Below are 26,401 nucleotides of genomic sequence, written 5' to 3' on the forward strand. Positions count from 1 at the left end.
AAAACAAAAATCAAACCCCCCCCCCCCCCCCCCGAGCTGCTATCCCTATTATACAACAGAAACTGCTGACCCCCAATCCAGAAGAAAAAGGCGGCAGAATCTACACTGAATTGACTGGATCAAATCCACATGAAGACATGAAGTAATACTCAACCATTCACATTTTCTGCAGTAAAACACTTGAATTGAAAGTTACCATGAAGAAGTTCAGTCAAAAGCAGACACTTAACAGAGGGCTTTAATGTAATACCATTTAGTGACGTGACAATTTGAGAAAAATGGAGAGTATTTTGTGGATAAGAGAAATCGAGGAACACATCTGATGGAGTGGGCATTTTACAACACTGTGACAGACAGCCAGCACGTAAAACTATAATGTAAGTGCATTTGAAGAGCTAAACACTGCTGGTCATTCACTGATGTGTCAGACATTTAATCGGAAGGGTGCACCTTCAACAAAGAGTGAAAAAGAGAACCAAGAAAAGACTTTTGTTTTGTTTTTTTGACAAACTTTGCTAAGTAATCCTGGAAAGGCAAAGGAACACTCTATATTTGTCATTCCACACCTGGGCTGGAAGAAACTGTTAAGTGAGACACGAGATGTAACGTCAACGGTCAGTGAAGGCAGGTTTCTGGAAATGCCATAATCCCACACATTTGCTTCAAGGAGAAACCTGCAGACATATTTTCAGGTCTTGCTAAGTAACTGTTTATTTGCACTCAATACATCTGGGAAAGTCTGCTACATAGCTAAGGTCACTGTGACCACAGAACAACAGATGAAAAGGATAAAGCACTGAACAGCAAGAAAAATTCATCCCACCCTCATAAGAATTTCAGTGAACCAGTAAAAAATTGAAGATAAACAAAATAAACAGATACAGCCTTCATCTTTTACGAATATACTTCCTCCCCAAATCTCCCCAATATAAACACTTTGGAGTGTTTATATATTCAGTGCAAGAAACAGTATCACCGGTACATTTGAAACACCTCTGAAGAAAGAATAAAGCTAAAACAACTCTGAATACATTTCAGTGTGGTGTAATAATGATATTACACTATAGTGATGGGGGAGAGGCTCTGATAGCACCCATCTGCATTCCACATGAAAAAAACAAATCTAAGATCACTTTTTAAAGAATTCTACAAGCCACATACCCAAACAAAAAAATTTTTTTTCAACAGGACTGCTTTATCATGTAATTTAAGACACAAAGGTTACATGAACTGCAAATGAAGACTTAAAAAGTTTAGCAGCTAAAAAAAAATCAGAAAATTCATGCTGTATGTCACTCCTCCCATAAATACTTTTCGCCTATGTTCAATTACAGTCAATTCTGAGTTGGCTCACCTCTGGCTCAGACTTCTCAAGTCTTTACACAGAGTAAAAGAAATGGATAAAAATGAAAGACAGTATTCTATCCTATACTTTGACCCTGGAAAGGTGTGGGTCTGCTTAAAAAAGGAAGAAGAAACATACACTTAATCACAATAAAGCTTAACACTATGCGGAGCTTATAATCATTTTCAGCGACGGACTGCAAGCTGCGCTGTGAAGAAAATGCATAGCAGAGGAGAAAGCCGGGGATTTGGGGCAACAGGGAAGGAAACAGTGTCAACACAGTGGAAGAAGTGATGAAAACATCGGCATCTACTTGGGAGCTCCCGTGCCCTGGGAGCATTCCTTACATGGCCACCTGCTCCGGAAGGCTGGAGCCCAGACTCTCCCAGTTTGGGAAGCATGATCGCCCGAGTGCCACCTTATGTCACCTCCTCCACTGACTGTCTGGGAACACAGCTGTTCCAAGGGCAACAGAACACACGCACTGTACGGTCTAACCAACATCAAGAGGAAAAGTTTCTTCTTTCTGTATGTCTATTTTTAATACAAATGAAACAGAACCTTTCTATAAATTTGGGCTTCCATCCAGTCCATCCCCTCAGTTTCCTTAAGAGAAACTGGGTGATGGAAGCAAGCCAAACAAGATTATAACCACGTAACGACTGTACTTTCAACATGATTATCCATTTTAAGGGACAGAGAACACTTGAATGTTTTGTAATACCAAACTTAAAAAACAAATTTGGTTATAAAAACTGCAATTCATCCCCCTAGCATTTCTAAAGGTTGGTGTTATTTCTGCATGGACAGATTAATATATTAAATTAAGCCAAGAATTTAAAGACTGGCAAAGTTCTATCACTCTATTTTAAAAAACAAGGATGTTTAAAAACAAAAACAAAAATACGAGTTAGTTGCTTCATGTTACATTTCACAACCATTAATGTTATATGCTTGCTTTCTACAGAAACAGGGTCCTTTATGTCACAACTGCAATTACTGACAGCTTAGATGTTTACAATTACACGGGCTAGTGTTCGACTGGAGCCTGTCGATGGTGACGTCTGGAGGTTTTCTGAGTTTCAACCTAAGGTGTGCCAGGCCCTCTCCTAGGACCACGCTTGCAGGGGAAGGGGAGGGAGAGGAAATCACAGATCAAGTTCTTAAGATTGTTTCACTCTCTTCGAGGCTTTCTGTTTCTTGGTGATCTGTTCAAAATTTCATCCTCCTGTTGGTTGAAAAAATAAGAAATTCGCTATAATTAGCATGCTTTAAACAAGTTAAAACTTCACCAAGCTTTCAAGATCAGCCAGGCTCAGGGTAACCCATCTGAGGACCAAATAAGAGAAGAAAAATGATTAGAAGAAAATGCACCAAAAACAACAGCTATCTCAGAGGTGGCAGGGTTCTGTGTGCTCTAATTTAGTCTGTATGGTTTTCTGTAAACATCCACTTTCCTCAATCTAACCCATCAACATTTGCTTTAAAAAGGACCAGATGCCCTGCTTTCCCACGTGATCTTGCTGAATCCTGAATAACCGAACCTACTGGCCTGTGGGCACATCGGCCCCGTTCTGAGGCTGAGAAAGCTAGGATCTCAGGGGATGGAAGATGATCCTAGCAGAGCCCCACACAACACTCAAGACTGTAACTCCTACTCTACAGAGTGAGGATGACTGGGGAATATAAAATATGTGTGTGAGACTGGTCCCTGCCTGAAAGAAGCACATCTAGTTGAAAGTCTACATCGTAGTTGACACAGAATATAGCCAAAGAAAATAGAAACAGCATTGACCTTTATCGATGGAGGGGCAGTTGTAGAAGCTGGAATGGAAACTGCATAGGGTTTTCCAGGAAGGAGCAGACTGAAAAGGGCCCCAAGGAAAGTGTAGATCATTCTCTTTCCCTCATACGTCCTATCCAATGCACCCAAATCTGGACCCAGAAGCCCAGTGAGTTCTCACACTCTCCTATCACCCTGCTCGGAGCCACCGGATCCCGCGGATCCCGCCTGCATTATCGCAGCAGCCTCCGACCTGGCCTCGTTGATTCTGTAGAAACCACGGCAGCCAGCCTAAGCAGATCCTGTCACGCCTGTGCCCCAAAGCCTGCGATGGCTGCCCATTTCACCAGAAGAAGCCAAGCCCACACCGTGGCCTGGGAGGCCCCACCTCCTCTGGAGCCTTCCCCACCCTGCTTTCCTCCGCCCCCTACTCTACTGGCCACAGGGTCTTCTAGACTACTACTTCAGGCCTCCGTACTGGTTGTTGTCTCTGCAGGAACATTCTTCCCATGGACACCTCTACGGCAAAGTTCTTTATCTCTTTCCGGTCTGCCCCAGGGTCACCTCTTCAACAAGGCCTACCATCTCTAACACTGCAACCCATCCCATCCCACCTCCAGTACTTCCAATACCTTTTCCTGTCCTACTTTTCTTTTTCATGGCCTATCGCTTCCTAACATACTATTCATTTACTTCCTTATAATGCCTACAGCTTATTGTCAATTTCCTCCCAATGGAATTTAGGCCCCCCAAAGGAAGGGTATCTTTGTCTTGTTCACTGACAATGTGCAGCCCATGATGGGCACTCCATAAATACTTGTTGAATGAACAAATCCATAAGCCACATGGACAAAAATTTTAGAATACAATGAAATCATTGTTCAAGAAATATTTTTTTTTCTCCTCCTAACCACTAGACCACCAGGGAAGGAAATACTTTTTCAGGGCACAGTGGGGAGAGAGAGGAGACAGACGTGTTCAGTAATAACCTGAAGTTACCATTTTCGCAAACATTTTATTGGTTTTCCCCTGAAACCTTCTGCTTATTCCAGAAAACCATCTGCAGCACAGAAAAATACTTCTGAGATTCAGATGTAGTTTAAAATGATCCAAGGAAATGTGTACCTGTGTTGCTAAGAATTCCACTCTTACAAAATTAATTCTAGCTTTTTTTTTTTTTTTTTTACTGCCACAGCCCATGAAAATTAACTCTCTGAAAATAAGCCCCTACTTAAATGCATCTTCCCCCAAGCTGCTCGGGCTGGAATACGTACACCTTCTGCCGTTACCTCTGCTTTAGGTTTCCTGTCGTCCTCCTCCTGACTGGCAGTGCCACCATCTTCTTCACCATCACTCTTCTGCTTCTCTTCTGAGACAGAGACCAAAAGTACAACAAACTGAGCAAAACCTCATACTTGTTTTTGATAATGAGACCAGTAGCCTTAGGACACACCTCTGGAGTCTAGGGCAATCTTTAGCGTCGTCACTTGCTTCTGAGTTTGAAACATCTTAGGGTCTTGGCGTAAAGCAGATATTCTGGGGTCTACTTACCAAGTTTTTCTTCGCCCTCCTCATCCTCATCTCCCTTGTCCTTTTCCTCTTCCTTTTCTTCTTCCTCCTCCTTCACATCTGGTTGGGGAGCATCGGTCTTCTTATACTCCACAGGACTGGACTGTTTCTGAAATATTCCCCCAAAGCACCAACAGTTTTGTTCACATTTTTATGTACATTATCACATAATTATTGAATGCCTATGAATAAAGTTCTGCACAAGGCCATATACTGGCATAGATAAATAAAAATGTTAAGAAAGAATTCCTGCCCCGAGAGCTCTCTCTTCAGTGAGCATGTGTGTGTGTCAAAGGCAGGAGGCACAGTAAGAACAAAGAGGTGAGGCAGGAACATGCAGATCTAAACAGTCAAGATGACTGAGGCACAGACACGCAGACAGAACCGTGGTGGGGGGAGAAGACTGAAAAAGGAAACCTGGGGATCAGGTTACAAAACATCGAATGCAAGGTGAAACACAATCCTCATTTAATAGAAGTAGAGTACCTAAACAAAATTTTCTTTCCTGGTTTTTGGATTGCATACAACAAAGACTAAATTAGAAAAACTTTAAAATAAGGCTGGATTACCCCCACATGTATTTTTGGAGGGAGCGTGGGGATGCTGAGGGAAGAATGGATAATGAAAAAAAAATCAAAGACTGTTATAAAGTATATGAATACAAACAGCTATGACAAGGAGGAAAAGCTGGTTTGGGTCCAGATGGCTGGTTTTGTATCTAAGTTGTTGGGTTTTTTATTTTTGTTTTCCAGAACTGCTGCCAAATATTAGGGAAGAGTAATACAGCAGGCTTAACTACTACTAGAAACCGAAGGGCTGTAAATCCTACTCCCACCTGGGCACAATATATGGCCACTGAGAGCAGTGACTAAGGTTTCAGATGTGACCCAGTCATTGCCAAGAAAACTTCAGGCAAAAGATCTTAGTTATACTAATATATAAAAGTGACTAAACAGAAAAACTCATACCTTTCCAGAGCAGCAGAAGAGGATAACAAGAAACACGGGCAGAGCTACGGTCAAAATGTAGACCACCCAGAGCCACGGGCGCTCCTCAGCGGCCTCAATCATCTGCCCCACTACACCTGGCTGAAAAACAGGACGGGACAGACTTCAGGTCCTCGGTTTTGACACCAAATATAGGCTGCACTGTTCAATTTCTGCATGGCACTACTCAGGCTCCTCCTTTGTCAAAGGGTTCGAGCCAAGATATTCAGACAATATAAAAAGGAAATAAGAGAAAAGCCTCCATTTCCCCCCCACTCTTATCATCAAGGTGATTTCCCTTTCACAGATGTCAACACAGGATTCTTAATCACCTGCCAGAGGCCCCCTTAACCTCAGGGCCAGTGAATGGAGAATTTCTTGATCAGTATCTCTGGCTCTCCCACTCATAGCTCGACCATGTGGCCAATTGTGTGAAAATTGCATATACTGGTAAACCAAGATTCAACATTTAAGAGTGCATTAAAATACCCTAAATGACAAATTTTGTTAAACATATTTTAGCACGGTAATTAAAAAAAAAAAGCAACAAAAAACCCTACCCTAACACAAATAGGGAATCTAAAGCCATTACATTAGACTAACGAAATCATGTCCAAACACCCAGTATTTTGTCTTTAGCAGGCATCCAGTCCCACATTTTATGCCAATATTCTCAAATAAGGGAAAAGACAAATCCTAGAAGATTGCCTGCCACAAAAGGAACAATTTGTCCCCAGCAATAACAGACATAAATGCCTAAGAAGCAAGTGAACACGAACCTCGGCAGCCCCGTCAGCAGCCTTCTTCAGTCCCCATCCATCATTGGCCCAATCATCAACTACTCTTCGATCCCCGCAAACAATAAAGTTGTCAAAAAAAATATCGGAGGTCATGGACCACAGTTCCAAACCAATAGCACTAAAAGGAGTCATTTTGAAAGGTTCCAGATCTTCAAAGAAATCCGGATTTGGTATTTTTCGGGGCTTCCAGATTCCCTGGAAAAAAAATATATATTTTTTTAAAACATTTCAAATAGGGGACCTGGGTGGCTCAGTCGTTAAGCGTCTGCCTTCTGCTCAGGTCATGATCCCAGGGTCCTGGGATTGAGCCCCACATCAGGCTTCCTGCTCAGCGGGAAGCCTGCTTCTCCCTCTCCCACTCCCCCTGCTTGTGTTCCCTCTCTCGCTGTGTCTCTCTCTGTCAAATAAATAAATAAAATCTTAAAAAAAACCAAAACACAACATTTCAGATAATGAACACCACAAATAAGAGTTAAGACCAATTGTGCATGATCAGTGACGGTAGTGTTGACTTTGTAAAACGTAACTGAGTACCAGGGAGAAAATGATGAAGATGTCTGGACTCCAACTACTTTCAATTTCTAACCTCAACCCTGACCTTGACCCAAACCAACACCTCGCTCTGCCTGGCACATTCCAACAAGACTCTTATCAACGAATAGCCTTGAACAAGCACAGGCTTGCTCAGTGGGGATTCGCAATGTACGTGACCTTCAACCAGCAATTGTACTTCTTGATAACTAGCTAGAGGAATAGTTACCACACATACCCAGACACACGCAAGGGTGATCACTGCAGCAAAGACTCTGAAAGCAAAAATGCGTGGAAGGCAATCCACCCAAATGGCCATCCACAGAACAGCTAAAGGGCGGTTTTAATTCAAGGGCGATTTTAATTTATCTTATTGCTTGAATACACAACTAAAAATACACTTACAAACAGAAAAGTATACACATAGCATATGCACAGAGACACACACCCATACCTTACATTTTAAAGGGGGACAGGGATGCCTAGATGGCTCAATTGGTTGAATGTCTGACTCTTTTTTTTTTTTTTAAAGATTTTATTTTTATTTATTTGACAGAGAGAGCACAAGCAGAGGGGGAGAGAGGGAGAAGCAGGTTCCCTGCTGAGCAAGGAGCCCGATGTGGGACTCAATCCCAGGGCCCTGGGATCATGACCTGGGCCGAAGGCAGCCACTTAACTGACTGAGCCACCCAGGCATCCTGAATGTCTGACTACTGATTTGGGCTCAGGTCGTGATCTTGGGGTCTTGAGATTGAGCCCCATGTCAGGCTCCACGCTCAGCCCGGAGATGGCTTAACACTCTCTCTCCCTCTCCTACCCCTCCCCACTGCACGCTCGTGCTCTCTTTTTCTCTGAAATAAATTATTTTGTGAAAAATAAGACAAAGTAAAGGGGGACAAAGTGGAAATTAATGATGACAAATCATTTGACTAGGACAGAAACTGAGGAGACCAGGGTCTGAGTGGTTACGTCTGTAGCAAAGCTGCAGCTTTATAACATCACCATCTGTACCGTCTTTTCACAGCTGAGATACTGAGGCGAAGCACTGGGCAGACTCGGGGTCAGGGAGCCCCCTCCCGTCTCCACGCTCTACCCACTGCATCCCACGGATCGCCAGTTTGGATCCAGTGGCTGCAACACCCCACACCACACAACAGCAGGGTGCCCAAATAACAAGCTTTCCATTTTTCTTTTCTGTTTTTAAACACAGGTTACAAAGCAATTATGAAACCTCTTTCCAGTCCCTAGGTGTATTTTTTCAACACCTAGCATATAAGCTCTCTCTCAATTCTGAAGTTTGTTTTTTGGGTTTTTTTTTTAAGCTGGGCGTGGAGCCTAACGCGGGGGTTCAAGTCACCACCTGACTCTTGAGATTTGAGCTGAGATCAGGAGTTGGACTCTCAACTGACTGAGCCACCCAGGCACCCCTCAAGTTGGTTTTGTTTTTTAAAGATTTTATTTATTTAATTGACAGAGAGAGAGAGAGACAGCGTGAGAGGGAACACAAGCAGGGGGAATGGGAGAAGAAGCAGGCTTCCCGCGGAGCCAGGAGCCCGATGCAGGGCTCGATCCCAGGATCCTGGGATCATGACCTGAGCCGAAGGCAGACGCCCAGTGACTGAGCCACCCAGGCGCCCCTCAAGTTTGCTTTTAATTCAGTTGTTTGAATACAGTGATCAACCACGCAGCCTCGCTACAGACAAAACTTCTATCCAAACAAACAGATCAATGAGGTAACTCAACCATCAGGAGGCACAAACCTGGTAGTTAGGATTGTCAATCATGGGAGGCTTCCATTTGCCCTTATAATTAGGGTTGTCAATCATAGGTCGCTGCCAGACACCACACCCAGGGGCCGACTCACACTTAGGGTTGGCAATCTGAGGAGCCTCCCATTCCCCATCCATATCTTCATCCCTGTGGAGATACAGACAAATTACAAATAGATTCTGTGATGCGAGACTAGGACGGCCACGCCAGGGCTCCCCTGAAATCCTGCAGTCATACTGTGTCACTGGAGTATCATCTTACTCCTGCATTTCCAGTAAGAAGGGTTTTTCATGACAGGTGCATTAAAGACAAACACGTAATTAAATTTGTTGAGCTCTACACTTAAGTTGGACACTTGGCTATATTTAATCATTAACTTTCACTTCAATAAAAAAGCAGTAATTTAAAAAGTTAACTGAAGCTCTTACCAATCCTCTGGCTTCTCCGCATCTGGATCAGGTACATATTCGGGCTCATCATCTAACCAGCCTTCAGGCTTTGTAGCTTCTTCATCTGGAATCTTAGCAGGGGCATCTTCATCCCTTAAACACAAAAGAAAAAGCTAATTATGACAACACTGACTGAAAAATCACAATGTGATCCCACGTCATGAATCTGAAACAGGGCAATCTGAAAATATTTCAGTCACACTTAATCTCAAAATTTAAAATAATTCCTCCTAGAAAATAGAAGAGAGTAATTCATTCCTATGATAGTGGTCTAGTATTCAGAATAGAGAGCTCTTACAATTCAATAATAAAAAGACAACCCAACTTAAACACTGGCAAAGGATGTGAATAGACATTTCTCCAAAGATACACAGAGGGCCAATAAGCACACGAAATGATGTGTAACATCGTTAGCCACCAGGGAAATGCCAATCAAAGCCCTAATAAGCGATCACTTCACGACCACTAGGATGGCTGTGAGAAAAATGACTGATAAAAACAAGTGCTGGCGAGGATGTGGAGAAACCAGGACTCTCATAACGTTACTGGTGGGAAAGTTAAAAACAGCAGCAATTCTGCTCCAAGAGCAATGAAAATGCAGAACCATTCAAAATCTGTAACGACTGTTCATAGCAGCAGGGCTCATAACCACTGCCAAAACAGGGAGACAACCTAAACGTCAGTCAACCGGGGAATGGATGAAGTGTGGCGGTTATCACACGATGGAGTATTATTCGCTCAGAAAGAGGAATGGAGTACTGTCACATGCTTCAACATGGATGAACCCTGAAGACATTATGCTCAGTGAAAGAAGCCAGACACAAAAGGTCATACATTACAGTATGCTACGTCCAGAATAGGTTAATCCAGAGATAGAAAGTAGTTTAGTGATTGCCAAGGGGCTGGTGGAAGGGGGAAACAGGAAGTAACCGCTTAATGGGTATGGATTTCTTTTTGGGTGATACAAATGTTCTGGAATTAGACAGTGGGGATGGTTCTGTGAATATACCGAACTGCTGAATTGTACCAATTACGAGGGTGGATTTTAGTATGTGAATTGTAACTCAAACAATTACTCTTTTTTTTTTTTTTTTAATTTTATTTATTTATTTGACAGAGAGAGAGAGAGTGAAAGCAGGAACACAAGCAGGGGGAGTGGGAGAAGGAGAAGCAGGCTTCCTGCTAAGCAGGGAGCCCGATGCGGGGCTCGATCCCAGGACCCTGGGATCATGACCTGAGCCGAAGGCAGACGCTTAACGACTGAGCCACCCAGGCGCCCCTCAAACAATTACCCTTAAAATAAAAGTTTGTCAAGTAACTAATTTCAAAGTTTTACACGGTTACTATGAAACATATCATATTAACTGGTAAGCAAAGACATCTTCTATCCTCTATCAGGATTATGCTTCTTTTTGACTCATGCTTGTTTTAAATTAATTGCATGAGAACATTGTATAACATTTAGCTGGCCCTTTTAATGAAGCTAAACATTCACACTCCTACCCCCAAAATAAATCCGCTAGTTAAGGAGCGTGATACTGAAATAGGCTGAATCCAGATCTATGTTCGTGAATACACAAATAAATTCAGCGTTTACACTAGTGCGGCATGAAAGTTCAGGTACACATACTTTTTTTTTTTTAAGATTTTATTTATTTATTTGACAGAGAGAGAGACAGCGAGAGCAGGAACACAAGCAGGGGGAGTGGGAGAGAGAGAAGCAGGCTCCCCACGGAGCAGGGAGCCCAATGCGGGGCTCAATCCAGGACCCTGGGATCATGACCTGAGCCGAAGGCAGACGCTTAATGACTGAGCCACCCAGGCGCCCCCAGGTACACATACTTTAAGAAAGGAAAAATATCAGCTAGAATTTAACGGCTCTTTGTCACTTCCTGACATTTCTGAAAGTCACTGTATCGGAGTTCAAACACGGCCATACACAAGAGTACAGCCCTGTTGTTCTCACTTTTCCTCACTCTCCAATTCTTATCCTACAAGAAAGGCTACACAGCGTATACTCAAGTTCACTCACACATGTCAAGCTCACTCCTACTCCTCTATTTTTGCACAAGCTGGGAATATCATTTCCCATCTTCACCATTTGCTTGACTCCTACCCGACTTCCAAGTCCCAGTTTGACTTGCTCTGCTCCAAGAAACCACCCCTGGACCAGGTATACTTGGTGCTCTGGTCACTTACTAATAATACCTACTATTAGATCACTCACCACATACATGCCAACTTCACCTGCCTATCTTACAGCTGGACTGGGAGTCATGCGGGCAGCTGGTATCCCTGTGGCTTTGTATTCCATTGCCCAATACAGAGCAGAGATGTCTTGAGTGTTATTTAATGGGGAAAAGGTTATTTTTCAAATTAAAATTTAAAATTTTGGGGCACCTGGGTGGCTCCATTGGTTAGCAACTGCCTTCGGCTCAGGTCATGATCTCAGGGTCCTGGGATCGAGCCCCACTTTCGGCTCCCTGCTCAGAGGGGAGCCCTCTCCCTCTACCCCTCCACCCCCCCACTTGTGCACGCATGAGTTCTCTCTCTCTCAAATAAATAAAAATTAAGCAGGGAGCCTGATACAGGGCTAGATCCCAAGACCCTGAGATCATGACCTGAGCCAAAGGTAGACGATTAACCAACTGAGCCACCTAGGTGCCCCAAAATCTTTAAAAAAATAAATAAAATTTCAAGACTTTCAAATGTTAATTCATAAAAGCACTGGAAGAGCAAGGCCAAGAAAGGTTCTGCTACAAACCACCCATGTTACCACTGGCAAACTCATCAACTTCAGCATTTTGTGGCTTGTAAAATGGTATTAGGCAATCCAGATGACCATTATCGCCCATTTTCAGCTATAGTGGTCTCCATTTTTCCTACCATTTAGACAGCATCACAGATTACTGAAATTATGAGATCTTAGCCAACACTGAGTTGCTTAAGCCATGTGGAACATATGAAATGCTGCACTGCAAAGACTCACCAGTCATCTGGTTTGACAGCATCGGGATCTGGTATTTTTGGTCTTTCATCCCAATCCTCAGGCTTCTGGTCTTCTGGGTCCTCAATTTCACGTGAAGGATTTACAGGAGGAGTCATGTCATTTAGCAAATTTCCACTATTCACAACAGATTGGTCCACTAATATTTCAAAACTATTATCTGGATTCAAGACTGAAAAAAATGAAATGCAATTAAAGAAAAATAAATTAACCACTCACTCCCCAAGCTCTCTTTACCACAGCAGATCATATTTCTAATATAAAACGGAAGCACAGTGTAATGACCTCAGGGTGTCAGTCAGAACATGGTCTTGGAGCCTTATGTAAGTTAACTCTCTCTTCCATATTTGTAGATCATAAATGCTAGTTCCTCAGGATTTTAAAATTAAAGCAAATGATACATAAAATTTAAAATGCCAGAAGACTACTTATAGACATTAAAAACATCAAAACACCAAAGAACTAATGCAATAATAGTCTGACACAAATGGTTACACATTAGTCAACAGGCAAATAAGTTAATTTATTATAACCATCACCTCAGAGCAAAAAAAAAGAAAAGCCCATTTCCTCATTTTTTGAATTGGTACTACCATATATGTCACCAAAATTTCAAAGTACACAAGCTCTTGATCTTATTTATTAAACTACATGCCTACTTACGGTTGTACTTCTGGAGTCCAGGGGAACTTTAAATCCATAAAGGTATCTTAAGTGAGACTTCCTCTGAAGCCTGGATCCCACACCTAAATGTCTCACAGGCACCTGGCTAAGTCCCAGCACATCCAGAATACCACGGAAAGCAAGGAGCGCCCATACCACTGACATCAATGATCATGAGACCAGCAATGTGATCAGTCATATGTACTCTCAGAGAGATTCCTACTTTTGTGAGGGGAGCAAGTGAAATACAGCACGTCCAACTTTTTTTTAAATTTATCTGAGAGAGAGAGAGAGAGAGAGAGAAAGTGCGTGCATGTGTGCAAGGAGAGGGAAAGAGAATCCTCAAGCAGACTCCCTGCTGAGCATAGAGCCAGACGCGGGGCTCAATCCCACGACTCCAAGATCATGACCTGAGTTGACATCAAGAGCCAGCCACTCGGGGAGCCTGGGTGGCTCAGTCGGTTAAGCGACTGCCTTCAGCTCAGGTCATGGTCCCAGGGTCCTGGGATCGAGCCCCACATCGGGCTCCCTGCTCCGCGGGAAGCCTGCTTCTCCCTCTCCCACTCCCCCTGCTTATGTTCCCTCTCTCGCTGTCTCTCTGTCAATTAAGTAAATAAATAAAATCTTAAAAAAAAGAGCCAGCCACTCAACCGACTGAGCCACCCAGGCGCCCCTAGCACGTTCAACTTTTAATAAAACATTACATGTGTTTATACACATATAGCCAAATACATACTACAATGTTGATATTTCAGATAATTTTAAATGTCTTTTGTTTGCTTATTTCTAGCTTTTGAATTCTATACAGAGCATGTGTTACTTTTGTTATAAAGAAAAAAGGTTACTGTATTCTTTAGGAAAAGAGACATGTCCACATATACTCAAACCAGCAGGAAAAGCTTCATTAAAATAAAAAACACATTCCAGGGGCCCCTGGGTGGCTCAGTCAGTTAAGCAGCTGGCTCTTGGTTTCAGCTCAGGTCCTGGTCTCGAGCCCACGCCAGGCTCTGTGCTCAGTGCAGAGTGTGCTTGAGGATTTCTCTCTCTCTCTGCCTCTCACCTCCCTTGCACGGTCTCTCTCTCTCTCAAAAACAAACAAATCTTTAAAAAATAATAATAATAAAATAAAAAATGCATTCCAACGTCCAAATGATTAAACTCAACTCTAGGTGGCTCAGTTGGTTAAACGTCTTGATCCCGAGGGTCCTGGGATCAAGTCCCGCATCGGGCTCCTTGCTCAGCGGGGAGCCACCTTCTCCCTGTGCCCTACCATTCCCCCTGCGTGTGCTCTCTCTGACAAATAAAATCTTAAACACACACACACACAAACCCCAACTATCTAGGTATTGGAGCATCCAAAGTTCAAATGAAAGAGAATTTGAAAAAAATGTACATATATTTCTATTGCGTCCCATTATTTAACATGTTATCAACAACAAAATACACAATGGGAGAAAATGAGGGGAATCAGCAAAGCTCTTTATGGAACATAAAAGCTTACTCTTAGAACGGTCTCAAACCCCACTTCTCAATTCAACCTATGGGAAAAGAAGCTTTTCTTAGTGCTGAGAAATTAAGTCCTTTTTACCACTAAGATATTAAGTCAACAGAGACTCTTATTTGCAGGCGTGGGTCTTCTGCAGATGTGCAATTTTTAAATTAAACAGATGATAAATGTATAGTGCCATAACACCCCCAAATTAATATGTTTTCTTACTTAATGTATAAAGATGTGTTTTCTTATCAGTAAAATAGGTCTTCAGATCTGCATCTGGCCTCTTGGCATGCTTTTCTTCATATATACCGGTTTTGGGGTTTTTGTGGCGGAAGATGAAGTGCAATTTATAGTCTTCTCCACATTTATCTGGACCAAACATAATCGTATAAGGGGTCTTGTCGTGGAACTGATCCTTCAGAAACAAAAATGAATTATTTTTAAGTGACTCAATCAAAGTGTTCAAAAGCAAACTTTCAAAGTATGCTATTTCCTCTAATAAAATCCCAAGTAAATTTTTGGCACCTTAAAGAAAAAGTTGATTCATTTACGAGGCTTATATAGATACCAGTGAAAAGGAATAACCAGAAATTACCAGAGAACTTTACATGAAGATATAGGAAGGTACTTTAAAAAAAAAAAGAGTAATGCATGTATCTAATAGTTACTGCTTCTTTCATAAAACAAAGAAATAAGTTTTGCCAAAACTAAAAATTACACAGAACAGAAATCAGGGATAAGGCACGATGGCTTTGAAATTCACATTTCAAATAAAAACCAAAGAAGAGTCTAAGTCAATATTCCCAATCCTCTAAATATTTCAACAGTAGGAGAGGAGGCCTTCATTTTCCCAGGTCTTACAAGATTGTCTTTCCTTTTCTCTAAGATTCTCAAAAGACAATTGTGGGCGGCCACAAGGAAACAGGAAGGACCTACCAGGTTGAGTTCTGGGGTTTTGGAAAGCAGTTTCACGTAGGCACCACCACATTCTATTCCATTTTGGAAATTAACCTCATATCTGATTTCAAAGAGAAAAGTAGAAAACCGTAAGGCATTCTGAAAGATCAAATTTCTTAATTTACTTCCCCTCTCCCCCATGTTTTATCACAGGTCATACTTTTATCCTTAAGAAAAATTCCATCTTCTATTGCTTTTGAAGACTTTTTTTTTTTTAAGGTAATTTTTACGCCCAACTGGGGCTCCAACTCACACCCCAAGATCAGGAGTTGCATGCTCTACCGACTAAGCCAGACAGGTGCCCCTCATTTTCTATTGCTTTTGAATGGCTACCCAACCACTCCCCAAATGTAAGTTAAAATAAAACAAAACTTTAATGCAGATTCCCAGTGTACACTTTTTATAAAATCCTGATCATTTGCTATCAGGAGAAAAATAAGTCAATCTGTTTCAAAAGAATTTACTGGGAAGGAAAAAAAAAATACTGGATTACAAGATACTTAAATACACCACAAACCCGCTACTGTAATATATAATTATTCTTATAATTTTTTAGAGTAGAGTAATAATTTCCTGAGATCTGGGAAGTTTCTATCAAGCAAACATTTCACTCACTGAACAATGAGAGGCTTGGTATCAAACAGGAAGGGCTTGTTCAGTTTTGCAGAGATGGCATGATGCTTGGCCCGAGACACCAACACAAGCCCTTTATCACCTGGGAGCTTTGTTTCCTTCATTTCATCTACCTCCCACTTTCCTGTAAGACATCAGAAAAAAATCCACTTCCTAATTATGCCTTTGAAGATCCCTTAAATGGTAACAAGCAAAACTCCAAGTTGTGCACATCTATCATATTGGCAAATTTTTAACCTATTCCATTTACCTATGAGAGCTAGCCTATTAACCACACACATGTGACAAGTATTAGGATATGGTTTTTAAACCTGTAGCGTGTTCACTTCATCAATACCTAGAAAGACCTTCCATTTCCAACAGACAGCACCACAGGTGACACATTACCTCTCCATTTTATGGTGCAAAGCAGTCAACAGGTCTAATCCTATGAACACACAGACAGCAAAGCTTCCAAGGAAAAATCTTAAAATGTATACATACTCTTTTCAAACTAGCCTTAAGGGACACTATAGAAACCACACGTGAAGCCTCAATCTGCTATTCTATGTAAATCAAATGGACTCTCACCGTCGTATTTGGCAATTTCATCATCAGTGTCATCCTTCTTAGCTTTGGATAAAATCCACCTGTAATTAAGACAAACCCCCAAATTAAGATTTAAACAACGGCTAGCCTGTGAAAAGAAACAATATAAATACTAACAAAAGCAGATCTATCCAAGTCTTCTTAGCCTACTTAACCACTCTACTACTTTCAACTTTTAAATCTGCCACACAAACAGTAATACATTCTATTCAACTCACAAACCTCAAGAAAAAGTACCAAACCCATGAAATAATTCTTTTTTTTTTTTTTAAGATTTTAGTTACTGAGAGAGAGAGCACGCACGAGTGGGAAGGAGAGGGAGAGAGAATCTTAAGCAGACTATGCAAAGAGCATGGAACCCGACGCAGGGCTTGATCCCATGACTGCGAGATCATGACCTGAGCTGAAACCAAGAGTCAAGACGCTTAACCGACTGAGCCACCCAGGCGCCCCTCCACTCTTTTTAAGACTCAAGAGAAAAAAATTCCTCAGTTCAAAAGAACAATATATATAAAAAAATTCCTCAGTTCAAAAGAACAATATATACAAAAATTCCTCAGTTCAAAAGAACAAGGGGGAAAGAGAAATGGAAATTAGACCCACATATTCTAAAAAACTTTTCTAAATGGACATGTTCTAAATTCTCCTAAATGAGCACGAACACTAGGGACATAAAATAGTTAAGACATTTTACTGTATAAAATGCTATCCAAAAATGAATCCACTATCACATCATATTTACATGATGTTTGCCTCTAAGACATTTTCCCCTAAGAAACACTTACCCTGACAGAGTTCCTCTGTCAAAAGAATCAGCAAAATACACTTCCCCTGTTGGAACCGGAGCTTTGTAGGTGACCTGTGTTAAATATAAAAATGTATCAAGAATTTCAATTTTCAGCATGATTCCCTTCTTAGTAAGATTTGCTTTCAATTATCCCAAATTTTTATAGCTGGCTCACGATTATACATATATATATATATATATAATTTATCATTGGCAACATATAAGAAAGCCTGCTATTTTAGCTGACTTTGCTTCCCCTTGGAAAAGGATCCAAATTTACCTTCACCCTTTGACTATCTCAAGAGGTAAAACCAATAGATTCAAAGACCACTTCAAACCTTTGGAGAAGGAGGAACGCTAGTATCTGGTTTCGATTTGGAGTCTTCCACCTCTTCAATAACATCATCGAGGTCGTCCTCAATATCAATCATATCATCATCGTGTCCTTCATGAGCCTGAACGATAGCAGTTCCAAGGACCAGTAACATACACAGCAACCACTTCCCTTCCATCATCTACACATAAAAATATTAAAAAAAAGAGTACAATCAGCGAAATGTTATCACTTCCTTTTAAACATTTTATAAAGATCATTGACCCCTCTCTTATTTAAAATTAAGGCTTTCAAGGGACGCCTGGGTGGCTCAGTCGCTGTGTCTGCCTTCGGCTCGGGTCATTATCCCGGGGTCCTGGGATCGAGCCCCGCATGCGGCTCCCTGCTCAGCAGGAGGCCTGCTTCTCCCTCTCCCACCCCCCCACTCGTGTTCCCTCTCTCTATCAAATAAATAAAATCTTTTAAAAAAATAAGTAAAATAAAATAAAAATAAAATTAAGGCTTTCAAATCAGAGCTAAAAGAACTTTATTGTGACTATTTTATTTTACAGATAAGGAAAGTGAGCCCAGGGGCGCCTGGGTGGCTCAGATGGTTAAGCGTCTGCCTTCGGCTCAGGTCATGATCCCAGGGTTCTGGGATTGAGTCCCGCCCGCATGGGGTTCCCTGCTAGGTGGGAAGCCTGCTTCTCCCTCTGCCTCTCTCTGACTCTCATGAATAAATAAATAAAACATTAAAAAAAAAAAAAAAAAAAGGGAAAGTGAGCCCAGAGAGATAAAGAGGGTCTTCCCAAAATCAGTTAGTTAAAAGACTGAATTTCAAGAAAATTCCAAAACGGAACTCAAAACAATTGTCCCCATATAGAACGTTGGCTACCCAGCCCCAGGGTGTCTGAATGCAATTTCAAACTAACTGCTTGCATTTAAAGAGTTTGACGATGGACAAAAGCCTCTTCTGCATATTAATTTACAATTTACAATCACATGGTAACAGAAGAGCTGAATAGCCTCACATTAAAGATTTAATAGCTATTGCTCAAAGATCATCAAGTTTAGATATGGTTTTAAATTAGTGTTTTAAGACTCAACAAAAATATTAAACCAAGGACCAGCTACTTTTATCTCTTATTTTTCAAACACTTAGGTGCCTTGTGTCTTGTGTTAGACTGTCATGGGTGGCAGTGGGTCCTCTTCTCAAGGACCACAGATCTTTTTTTTTTTTTTAAGATTTTATTTATTTATTTGACAGAGACACAGCGAGAGAGGGAACATAAGCAGGGGGAATGGGAGAGGGAGAAGCAGGCTTCCCGCGGAGGAGGGAGCCTGATGCGGGGCTCGATCCCAGGACCCTGGGATCATGACCTGAGCCGAAGGCAGACGCTTAACAACTGAGCCACCCAGGCGCCCCAAGGACCACAGATCTTTAAGATACAAAAGCTGAGTCCCATGGATGCACAACATGATTCAATAGTACATAGTACAGTTTCAATTCTGCAAGATGAAAAGAGTTCTAGAGATGGATGGAGGTGATGAGTGCACAAGAATGTGAATATACTTTAAACCACAGAACTGTACACTTAATAACACTGAAGATAGTAAGTCAACAACAAAAATTAATTTTTTTTTTAAAGATTTTATTTATTTATTTGAGAGAGAGAGAATGAGAGACAGAGAGCACGAGAGGGAAGAGGGTCAGAGGGAGAAGCAGACCCCCTGCTGAGCAGGAAGCCCAATGCGGGACTCGATCCCGGGACTCCAGGATCATGACCTGAGCCGAAGGCAGTCGCTTAACCAACTGAGCCACCCAGGTGCCCCCAAAATTAATTTTTTAAAAAAGATAGTAAATCTTATGTGTTTTTAATTCAACAACAACAACAACAAAAATTAAGAAAAAACATCTGAGCTTAATACTTCTGGTCTCTTGTTTACAATGGAGACCTTTATTTCTTAGGCAAAGTACAAAAAGAAAAAGAAAAAAACCTGAAGGAGCTCCTTCATAAACTTCGAATGGCCCCAATTCATAACCAACGCTGCCATTTTGACCAATTGAGTTTCTAGAAAAATGCAGATCAATTTATTCTAATGCTCAATTTAATGCCAAATTCCTTATGAACTTTATAATCCTTTATAGTGAGTAACCTGACACAAAGAACTAGATTTTCATGCATTATTTAGTGGTATTTCTTTATTTATGCATCTTAGGACTGTGTTCACAAAGTGAAAGAAGGGAGAGACTGGATTCCTAATTAGCATTTAGTACGGAAAATAAAAGTGCTAAGTAAAATCATTCATTACCTTTCCTAGGACTCGTATTAGTTTTTAGAAAAAACTCTTAATGTCAACATTCTGCTTCAGTTTCTTATATACTTAAAAAATACAAGTAATCTCTCATTTATTCACTGGAAAGACCTCTGTTTTCTGCAAGGGCATATAGCAGTATTGCTGTTTGATTTACACCTTACTCTCTGAAACAGGCTGATTCAACCCTTTTATCTACATCAATCTTATACAACTCCCATGTTCTCTCTCATAGAAACAATGCTATAGGGGCACCTGGGTGGGTGGCTCAGTCGGTTAAGCATCTGACTTTGGTTCAGGTCATGATCCCAGGGTCCTGGGATGGAGGCCAGCTTCAGGCTCTGCACTCAGCATGCAATCTGCCTATCCCTCTCCCTCTGCCACTCCACCCCCCTGGTACGCAGGCTTTTTTCCTTTTAAAGATTATATTTATTTTGAGAGAGTGCGTGCAAGCGTGGGGAGAGGTAGAGGGAGAGAGAGAATCTCAAGCAGACTCCACGCTGAGCATGGAGCCCCACACGGGGTTTCATCTCAAGACCCTGAGATCATGACCTGAGCTAAAATCAAGAGTCAGAGGCTTAACTGACTTGAGCCACCCAGGTGCCCCTAAATAAATAAAACATTTAAAAAAGAAAAGAAAAGAGAGCGCCTGGGTGGCTCAGTTGGTTAAGCGACTGCCTTCAGCTCAGGTCATGATCCCGGAGTCCCAGGATCGAGTCCCGCATCGGGCTCCCTGCTCGGCAGGGAGTCTGCTTCTCCCTCTAACCCTACCCCCTCTTGTGCTCTCTCTCTCACTCTCTAATAAATAAATTTTAAAAATCTTAAAAAAAAAAAATGTTAAAAAAAAAAAAAAAAAGAAAAGAAACAATGCTATAAATGGTGATTAACTTCCCCGGTATACGCTACAAAACCAAATTAGCCCCAAACACAGCTAAAACAGTACACTGTTTTAAAGCATAAAAGTTTAAAAGCTGACTTTTTCACAGTAAATAAAATATGTTAAGACCAGTAGTAATTAAAAGCACAAAGCAATGGATTACTTAGAACAGAGTACTTGTGCTGGAATACCACTGTCTAAGGAAAAAAACTAATCAGGGAGATGGTCTGGTGGGCTAACTACTTACCTTTAAAAAGGTAGGACTGATTTTTTTTTTCCTCAATAAGTTTTAATGTGTTGATATATTGCTGCTATGGACTGAATTGTATTCCCTTGCCCAAATTTGCATGATGAAGCCCTAACTCCCAATGGGACTATATCTAGACACATGACCTTCAAGAAAGTACTTAAGGTTAAGAGGTCACAGGGTGGGTAGGGCCCTAATCCAGCGAAACTGCTGTCCACATAAGACACTAGGAGTCTTCATGCACAGAGGCGAGTCCACGTGAGGACACAGCCAGATGGCAGCTCTCTGCAAGCAGGAGAAACATCCTCACCAGAAGCCAATCCTGACAACACCTTGATCTTGGACTTCCAGCCTCCAGAATTGAGAGAAAATAATTTCCTATTGTTTAAGACCCTGCCACGGTATTCTATACAGCAGCCTGGGCAGACTGCAATAGCTCTCCTTTGGTTTTTAAGTACAATGTAGAGCCGTGTTTCCCAAACTTAAACAGCTATCAGCATCACGTGGGGGGCTTGCTGAAACAGACTACTGGGGCTCAGTCTGAGTTTCTGATTCAGTCCAGGCCTGGATTTTTACCTTTCTAACAAGTCCCAGGAACCACACTTTGAGAACCATCACTTAGGGTTTATGAATAATCCATTTGGGCTCTGTTTTCCAGTTTATAAAGCACTTTCATGTACACTGTTCACGTAAACCTCCCGTGAGGTATTACTCTCATTTTATTTTACACGTTAGGAATCAAGACTTAATTAAATCAAAATAAACTACTTATTATCACAACTAATAAGTGAGACTCAAAGAATGCAAATCCTGTATTTCTATTACACTAGACAGAATGCTACTGTGTAGTTGCATACTGAGAAGGTATAACGGAACAGAAGACAGGAAGACCAGGCAGGAGGAGCCTTTAGGAGAGAGTGATCTGGAATGTCGGGGGGTGGGGGGGGCGTGGGGGCGTGGTTCCAGATAGGGTTAGTGAGGGCAGAGCCACTGCAGAACAGCGAGCCCAGGCTGTGGGCCAAGGAACAGGGGGAAAGAAGGCATCTGTGTTGGGGAGGCAGAGTGGTCCCCCTGCAAAGAAAACCGTTTTCAGAGAGCAGAAGGCTGGCTACCTGTCCTGTCAGGAACAACAAAGAAAGTCTCTAGCAAGCTTCAGAAAATGCACTCCTCGCCCACTGCCATTTCCTCTACACTCTGAGGTGCAGAACCTGGTTCTTTAGGGAAGAGAAGTGTGCAGGCATTCATCTGTTCCTTTCACATTATTCAGAGGGCTGTGGAACCTGTGAGGAGTCAGTCTCGCCAAACCATGCCTCTCAGAGCTCTTACACTTAATGAGCCTTACCCTCTGCCAGCTTTGTATCTGCTGCGTTAACACCAGGAATTTGCCAATACCCCCCCCCAAAATGCTACTGCCAATAGGTCTATTCTAGTTCCAAGAACCACCAGTAAGTCAGCTTAAATGTTCCAAGTTTTGTTAGAGATTTGTCCATACTTACAAAGAATTCAACAAGACGTTTTAAGGTGACCTTAATTCTCTGCTTTGTTAATGAAAATCCAACATTACCAAGACACAGAATCCCCCCCATCTTCTTTCAGTCCCCCTACACCAAATGGAATCCAAAAGGTAGCACTGACTCGGTGGGTATTTATACAGGATGTTGCACTACTATGCTTTCTAATAGAAAACATAGGAAAAAATTTAGGTGATCTTGTGAGTTTTTACGTAAAACATTGAAAGTAAGATATATGGAAAGAAAAAATCAACTGTGAGACTTAAGAGAATTAAAAGACAAATCAGACAAGAAGAAAATACCTGGAAAACACACATCTGATGACAGACTGGTTTCCAAAATGTACAAAGAACTCACACTCACCAATAAGAAAACACACCATCCAGTTACAAAATGGACAAAAAATTCTGAACAGATACCTCACCAAAGATACTCAGATGGAAAATAAGCATATGAAAAGATGCTCAATATCATTTGCCATTAGCTAACTGCAAATTAAAACCATAAGATACCAGCATGCGCATATTAGAATGGCCAAGATCCAAACACTGGCAAGGGTGTGAAGCCAACAGGAGCTCTCATTCATTGCTGGTGAAAATGCAAAATAGCATACCCCCTCTGGAAGACAGTGTGGCAATTTCTTACAAAACTAAACGAGTCTTACCATCTATTCAGCAATCATGTTCCTAGGTACTTGCCCAACTGATCTGAAAGCTTGCAGATGCACAGAACCCTGCACACCAGTATTTCTAGCAGCTTTACCTATAACCACTGCAAACTTGGAAGGATCAAAAATATCCTTCAATAGCTGTATGAATAAACAAACTGCACTGCAATATTATTCAGCAACTCAAAAAAATGAGTTCTCAAGCCATACAAAGACTTGGATGAATTTTAAGTGCATATTGCTAAGTGAAGGAAGCCAGCCCGAGAGGGCGACGTGTTGTATAATTCCAGTTATAGGACATTCTGAAAAAAGCAAAACTACAGATACAGTAAAAAGATCAGTGGTTACCAGAGGTTCGGGGGAAGTGGTCAGGATGAACACATCAGCACAGGGTGATAATTCAGGCAGTGAGACTACTCTATAGGATGCTATGATTATGGATCCATAACTCTATGCATTTGTCAAAACCCATGAAACTTCACAGCATAGAGAATGAATCTCAATGGATGAAAATTTTAGAAAATCCTTTAGGAGTCAGGTGGCCCAAGGACAAGCACACAGGATGTGACAATCGTTCTGTGTTACAGATATATTAACCACCTCATTGGAAGGGATGGAGGGAAGATGCTGACCTACGTAACTTCAGAAACAAGTGGAGTCTGTAAACCAGACGGTGCAAAAGCACTTATCCAGCTGGTAAGTTACCCCCACAGGGACAGGTTCACAAAGCTGATGCTGCTGTATGCGTATGCTGGAAATGAACGAGTATATGGGCGGTGGATGGCGGGAGCCACGTTCTCACCACTGGGTGTGGGAACTGATGGGTAAGCAAAGGAAAGAGGCTGGAAGAGCCCCTACGGTAACGGGAGAGAGCTGGAGACATCAATGTAAACTCATGCTGTGGCTAATTTACAGAGGGTTACATACAGTAGTATTTATAGACAGGCGCATATATGCCCGTTAGTATGCACACGTTTCCTTCCTGTGTCACCTTGAGGGCCTAAAAGAAACTACATCTCTGTAGCAATAAATATACCTAGTACCGAGATCTTGATTTTTAATACCACCTCCAATTAAAGGGAACAGGGCCCTTTGGAAAAACGGCCAACTCTAGGATTGGGGCAGGAAATACACAAGGTGAGCCTGGAACATCTGACACTGCCAGTAAAGTGTTCAAAAAAGAAAACAAAAATAAAACACCCATAATGATGGGGGGGGGGGAGCGGATATGTCAAAGGAACACAAGAAAGAGTGCCCAGTGGCCAAAGCAGAACAGTTATGAGCAACAAAATAAGTGGTACTAGATAATACTAGATTTTCTACTGAAGTAGAAAATAAATATCCATGGATCTATACTGACACAAATATATGGGTAAAGAAATAAATGGGGAAGGAGAGACAAATTTCCCATGCAGAAATATTCCAACTAATCTATGCAGTTACTCCTCCTTCAAGGAAGGAGAGCCTAACTCCCCACTCCTTAATGTGTGCGCGGCTGCACCAGGTGATGTCCTCCCAAAGAGCACACAGTATGGGAAGGGGGAGAGAGAGGGGGGAACTTTACACTGGAGAAACCTGGCAAAAACTATCTCATCCAGGTGACCAAGGTCAACATCAACAGTGAGAGGTCATGTTGATAGTATGTACCCTTGACACAATGTGATGAAAAAAGGACTTTAACCTCTGTGGTCTTCCTCCCAAAAATCCATTATCCCCAGTCTAATCATGAGAAAAACACAAATCAAAATCCCAATAGAAGGACATTCTACAAAACATCCTAACCAGTAGTCCTCAAAAATGTCACGGTCATCAAAACTAAGGAAAATCTAAAGATCAGTCACAGCCAAGGAGAGCCTAAAGAAATATGACTAAATGGGGCGCCTGGGTGGCTCAGATGGTTAAGCGTCTGCCTTCGGCTCAGGTCATGATCCCAGGGTCCTGGGATCGAGTCCCGCATCGGGCTCTCTGCTCCTTGGGAGCCTGCTTCTCCCTCTGCCTCTCTCTGTCTCTCATGAATAAATAAATAAAATCTTTAAAAAAAAAAAAAAAAGAAAAGAAATATGACTAAATGTAATGTATCCTGGAACAGAAAAAGGACAACGGGTAAAAACAAAGAAAATCTGAATTAAAAAAAACTTTAGTTAATATTTATGTATCAATATTGGTTCATTAATTGTAACAAACGTTCTGCACTAATTTAAGTTGTTAATAGTAGGGGAAACTGGGATTCCTCTGTGCTATCTTCATAATTTTTCTGTAAATCTAAAACTATTCTAAAAATTAATTAAAAAAAAAAAAGATGTTCCACGATTATGCTTCAAATGTTTGATCTCCCACCCCTTCAAAAATATCCTGGGGCTGAAATATACCATAGGAATCTAGTCTAGCTCTCCTTTTTGACAAGACTAAGGTCCAGAGACCGACTTGCCAACAAGCAGTTATTGGCAGAATCAGGATCAGAAGCCAAGGTTCCTGCATCCCGGTGCAGTGCACCCTACTTGGTAATTCTACAAATGCTTTTGTCTGAAAGACACAACGTGATTTTCCACATATTTTAGCATCCAGGAGGATTTCAGGTTTTTTTCCTCCCTTTTAAAGTCTTCATTTGTCTTTACGCTGACAGAATCCTAAGCAGAGAGCATACTTCTGTCACTTTGCTTTCCTGGTTCTAAGATTATCAATAGGAAATATATAACAAGGAGTTCAACAACAAAGCAAGAATGCTTTTAGAAAACAAACAGCACACACACACACACACACCCCAACTTCCCCTGAGCCACAGGGCAAGTGGTTCCTAGATTTGGAAGGTTCAGGAGTAAAAGTGAATAAAGAAATTACCTTTTTAATTTTTTCCCAAAGATTTCATTTAGTTATTTGACAGAGAGAGAGAGCGGAAGAGGGAACACAAGCAGGGGGAGTGGAAGAGAGAGAAACAGGCTTCCTGCCAAGCAGAGAGCCCGATGTGGGACTCGATCCCAGGACCCTGGGATCATGACCTGAGCTGAAGGCAGACGCTTAGCGACTGAGCCACCCAGGCGCCCTTAACCGAGAAACATTTTCCTGTAATAAAGAAACACTGACCACATTTGCTAAAATTCTCTTCTGTT

General features: G+C 41.6%; 1 protein-coding gene across 2 annotated transcripts in view; it reads right to left on the reverse strand.

Annotated features, from left to right (window-relative positions):
- Positions 1–220: 220 nt before the first annotated feature.
- CANX (calnexin) overlaps positions 221–26,401 on the reverse strand; it is a 34,200-nt gene continuing 8,019 nt past the window's right edge. Inside the window, exons 2-15 of one of the 2 annotated variants that reach the window (XM_035029389.1) lie at positions 17,702–17,878; positions 17,362–17,435; positions 16,559–16,617; positions 15,971–16,112; positions 15,335–15,416; positions 14,621–14,813; positions 12,223–12,412; positions 9,213–9,326; positions 8,775–8,931; positions 6,463–6,678; positions 5,666–5,785; positions 4,680–4,806; positions 4,403–4,497; positions 221–2,573 (exon numbers count right to left, since the gene is read on the reverse strand). In XM_035029389.1, the coding sequence (XP_034885280.1) occupies positions 2,520–2,573; positions 4,403–4,497; positions 4,680–4,806; positions 5,666–5,785; positions 6,463–6,678; positions 8,775–8,931; positions 9,213–9,326; positions 12,223–12,412; positions 14,621–14,813; positions 15,335–15,416; positions 15,971–16,112; positions 16,559–16,617; positions 17,362–17,435; positions 17,702–17,878 (1,800 nt within the window). In that variant the 3' untranslated portion in view covers positions 221–2,519. The remainder of the gene's footprint in view (positions 2,574–4,402; positions 4,498–4,679; positions 4,807–5,665; positions 5,786–6,462; positions 6,679–8,774; positions 8,932–9,212; positions 9,327–12,222; positions 12,413–14,620; positions 14,814–15,334; positions 15,417–15,970; positions 16,113–16,558; positions 16,618–17,361; positions 17,436–17,701; positions 17,879–26,401) is intronic. The other variant, XM_035029390.1, reaches the window with a different exon arrangement.

This window comes from Mirounga leonina, unplaced genomic scaffold, assembly GCF_011800145.1.
Source record: "Mirounga leonina isolate KUSES-001 unplaced genomic scaffold, KU_Mleo_1.0 Mir_239, whole genome shotgun sequence".
Taxonomy (NCBI): Eukaryota; Metazoa; Chordata; class Mammalia; order Carnivora; family Phocidae; genus Mirounga; species Mirounga leonina.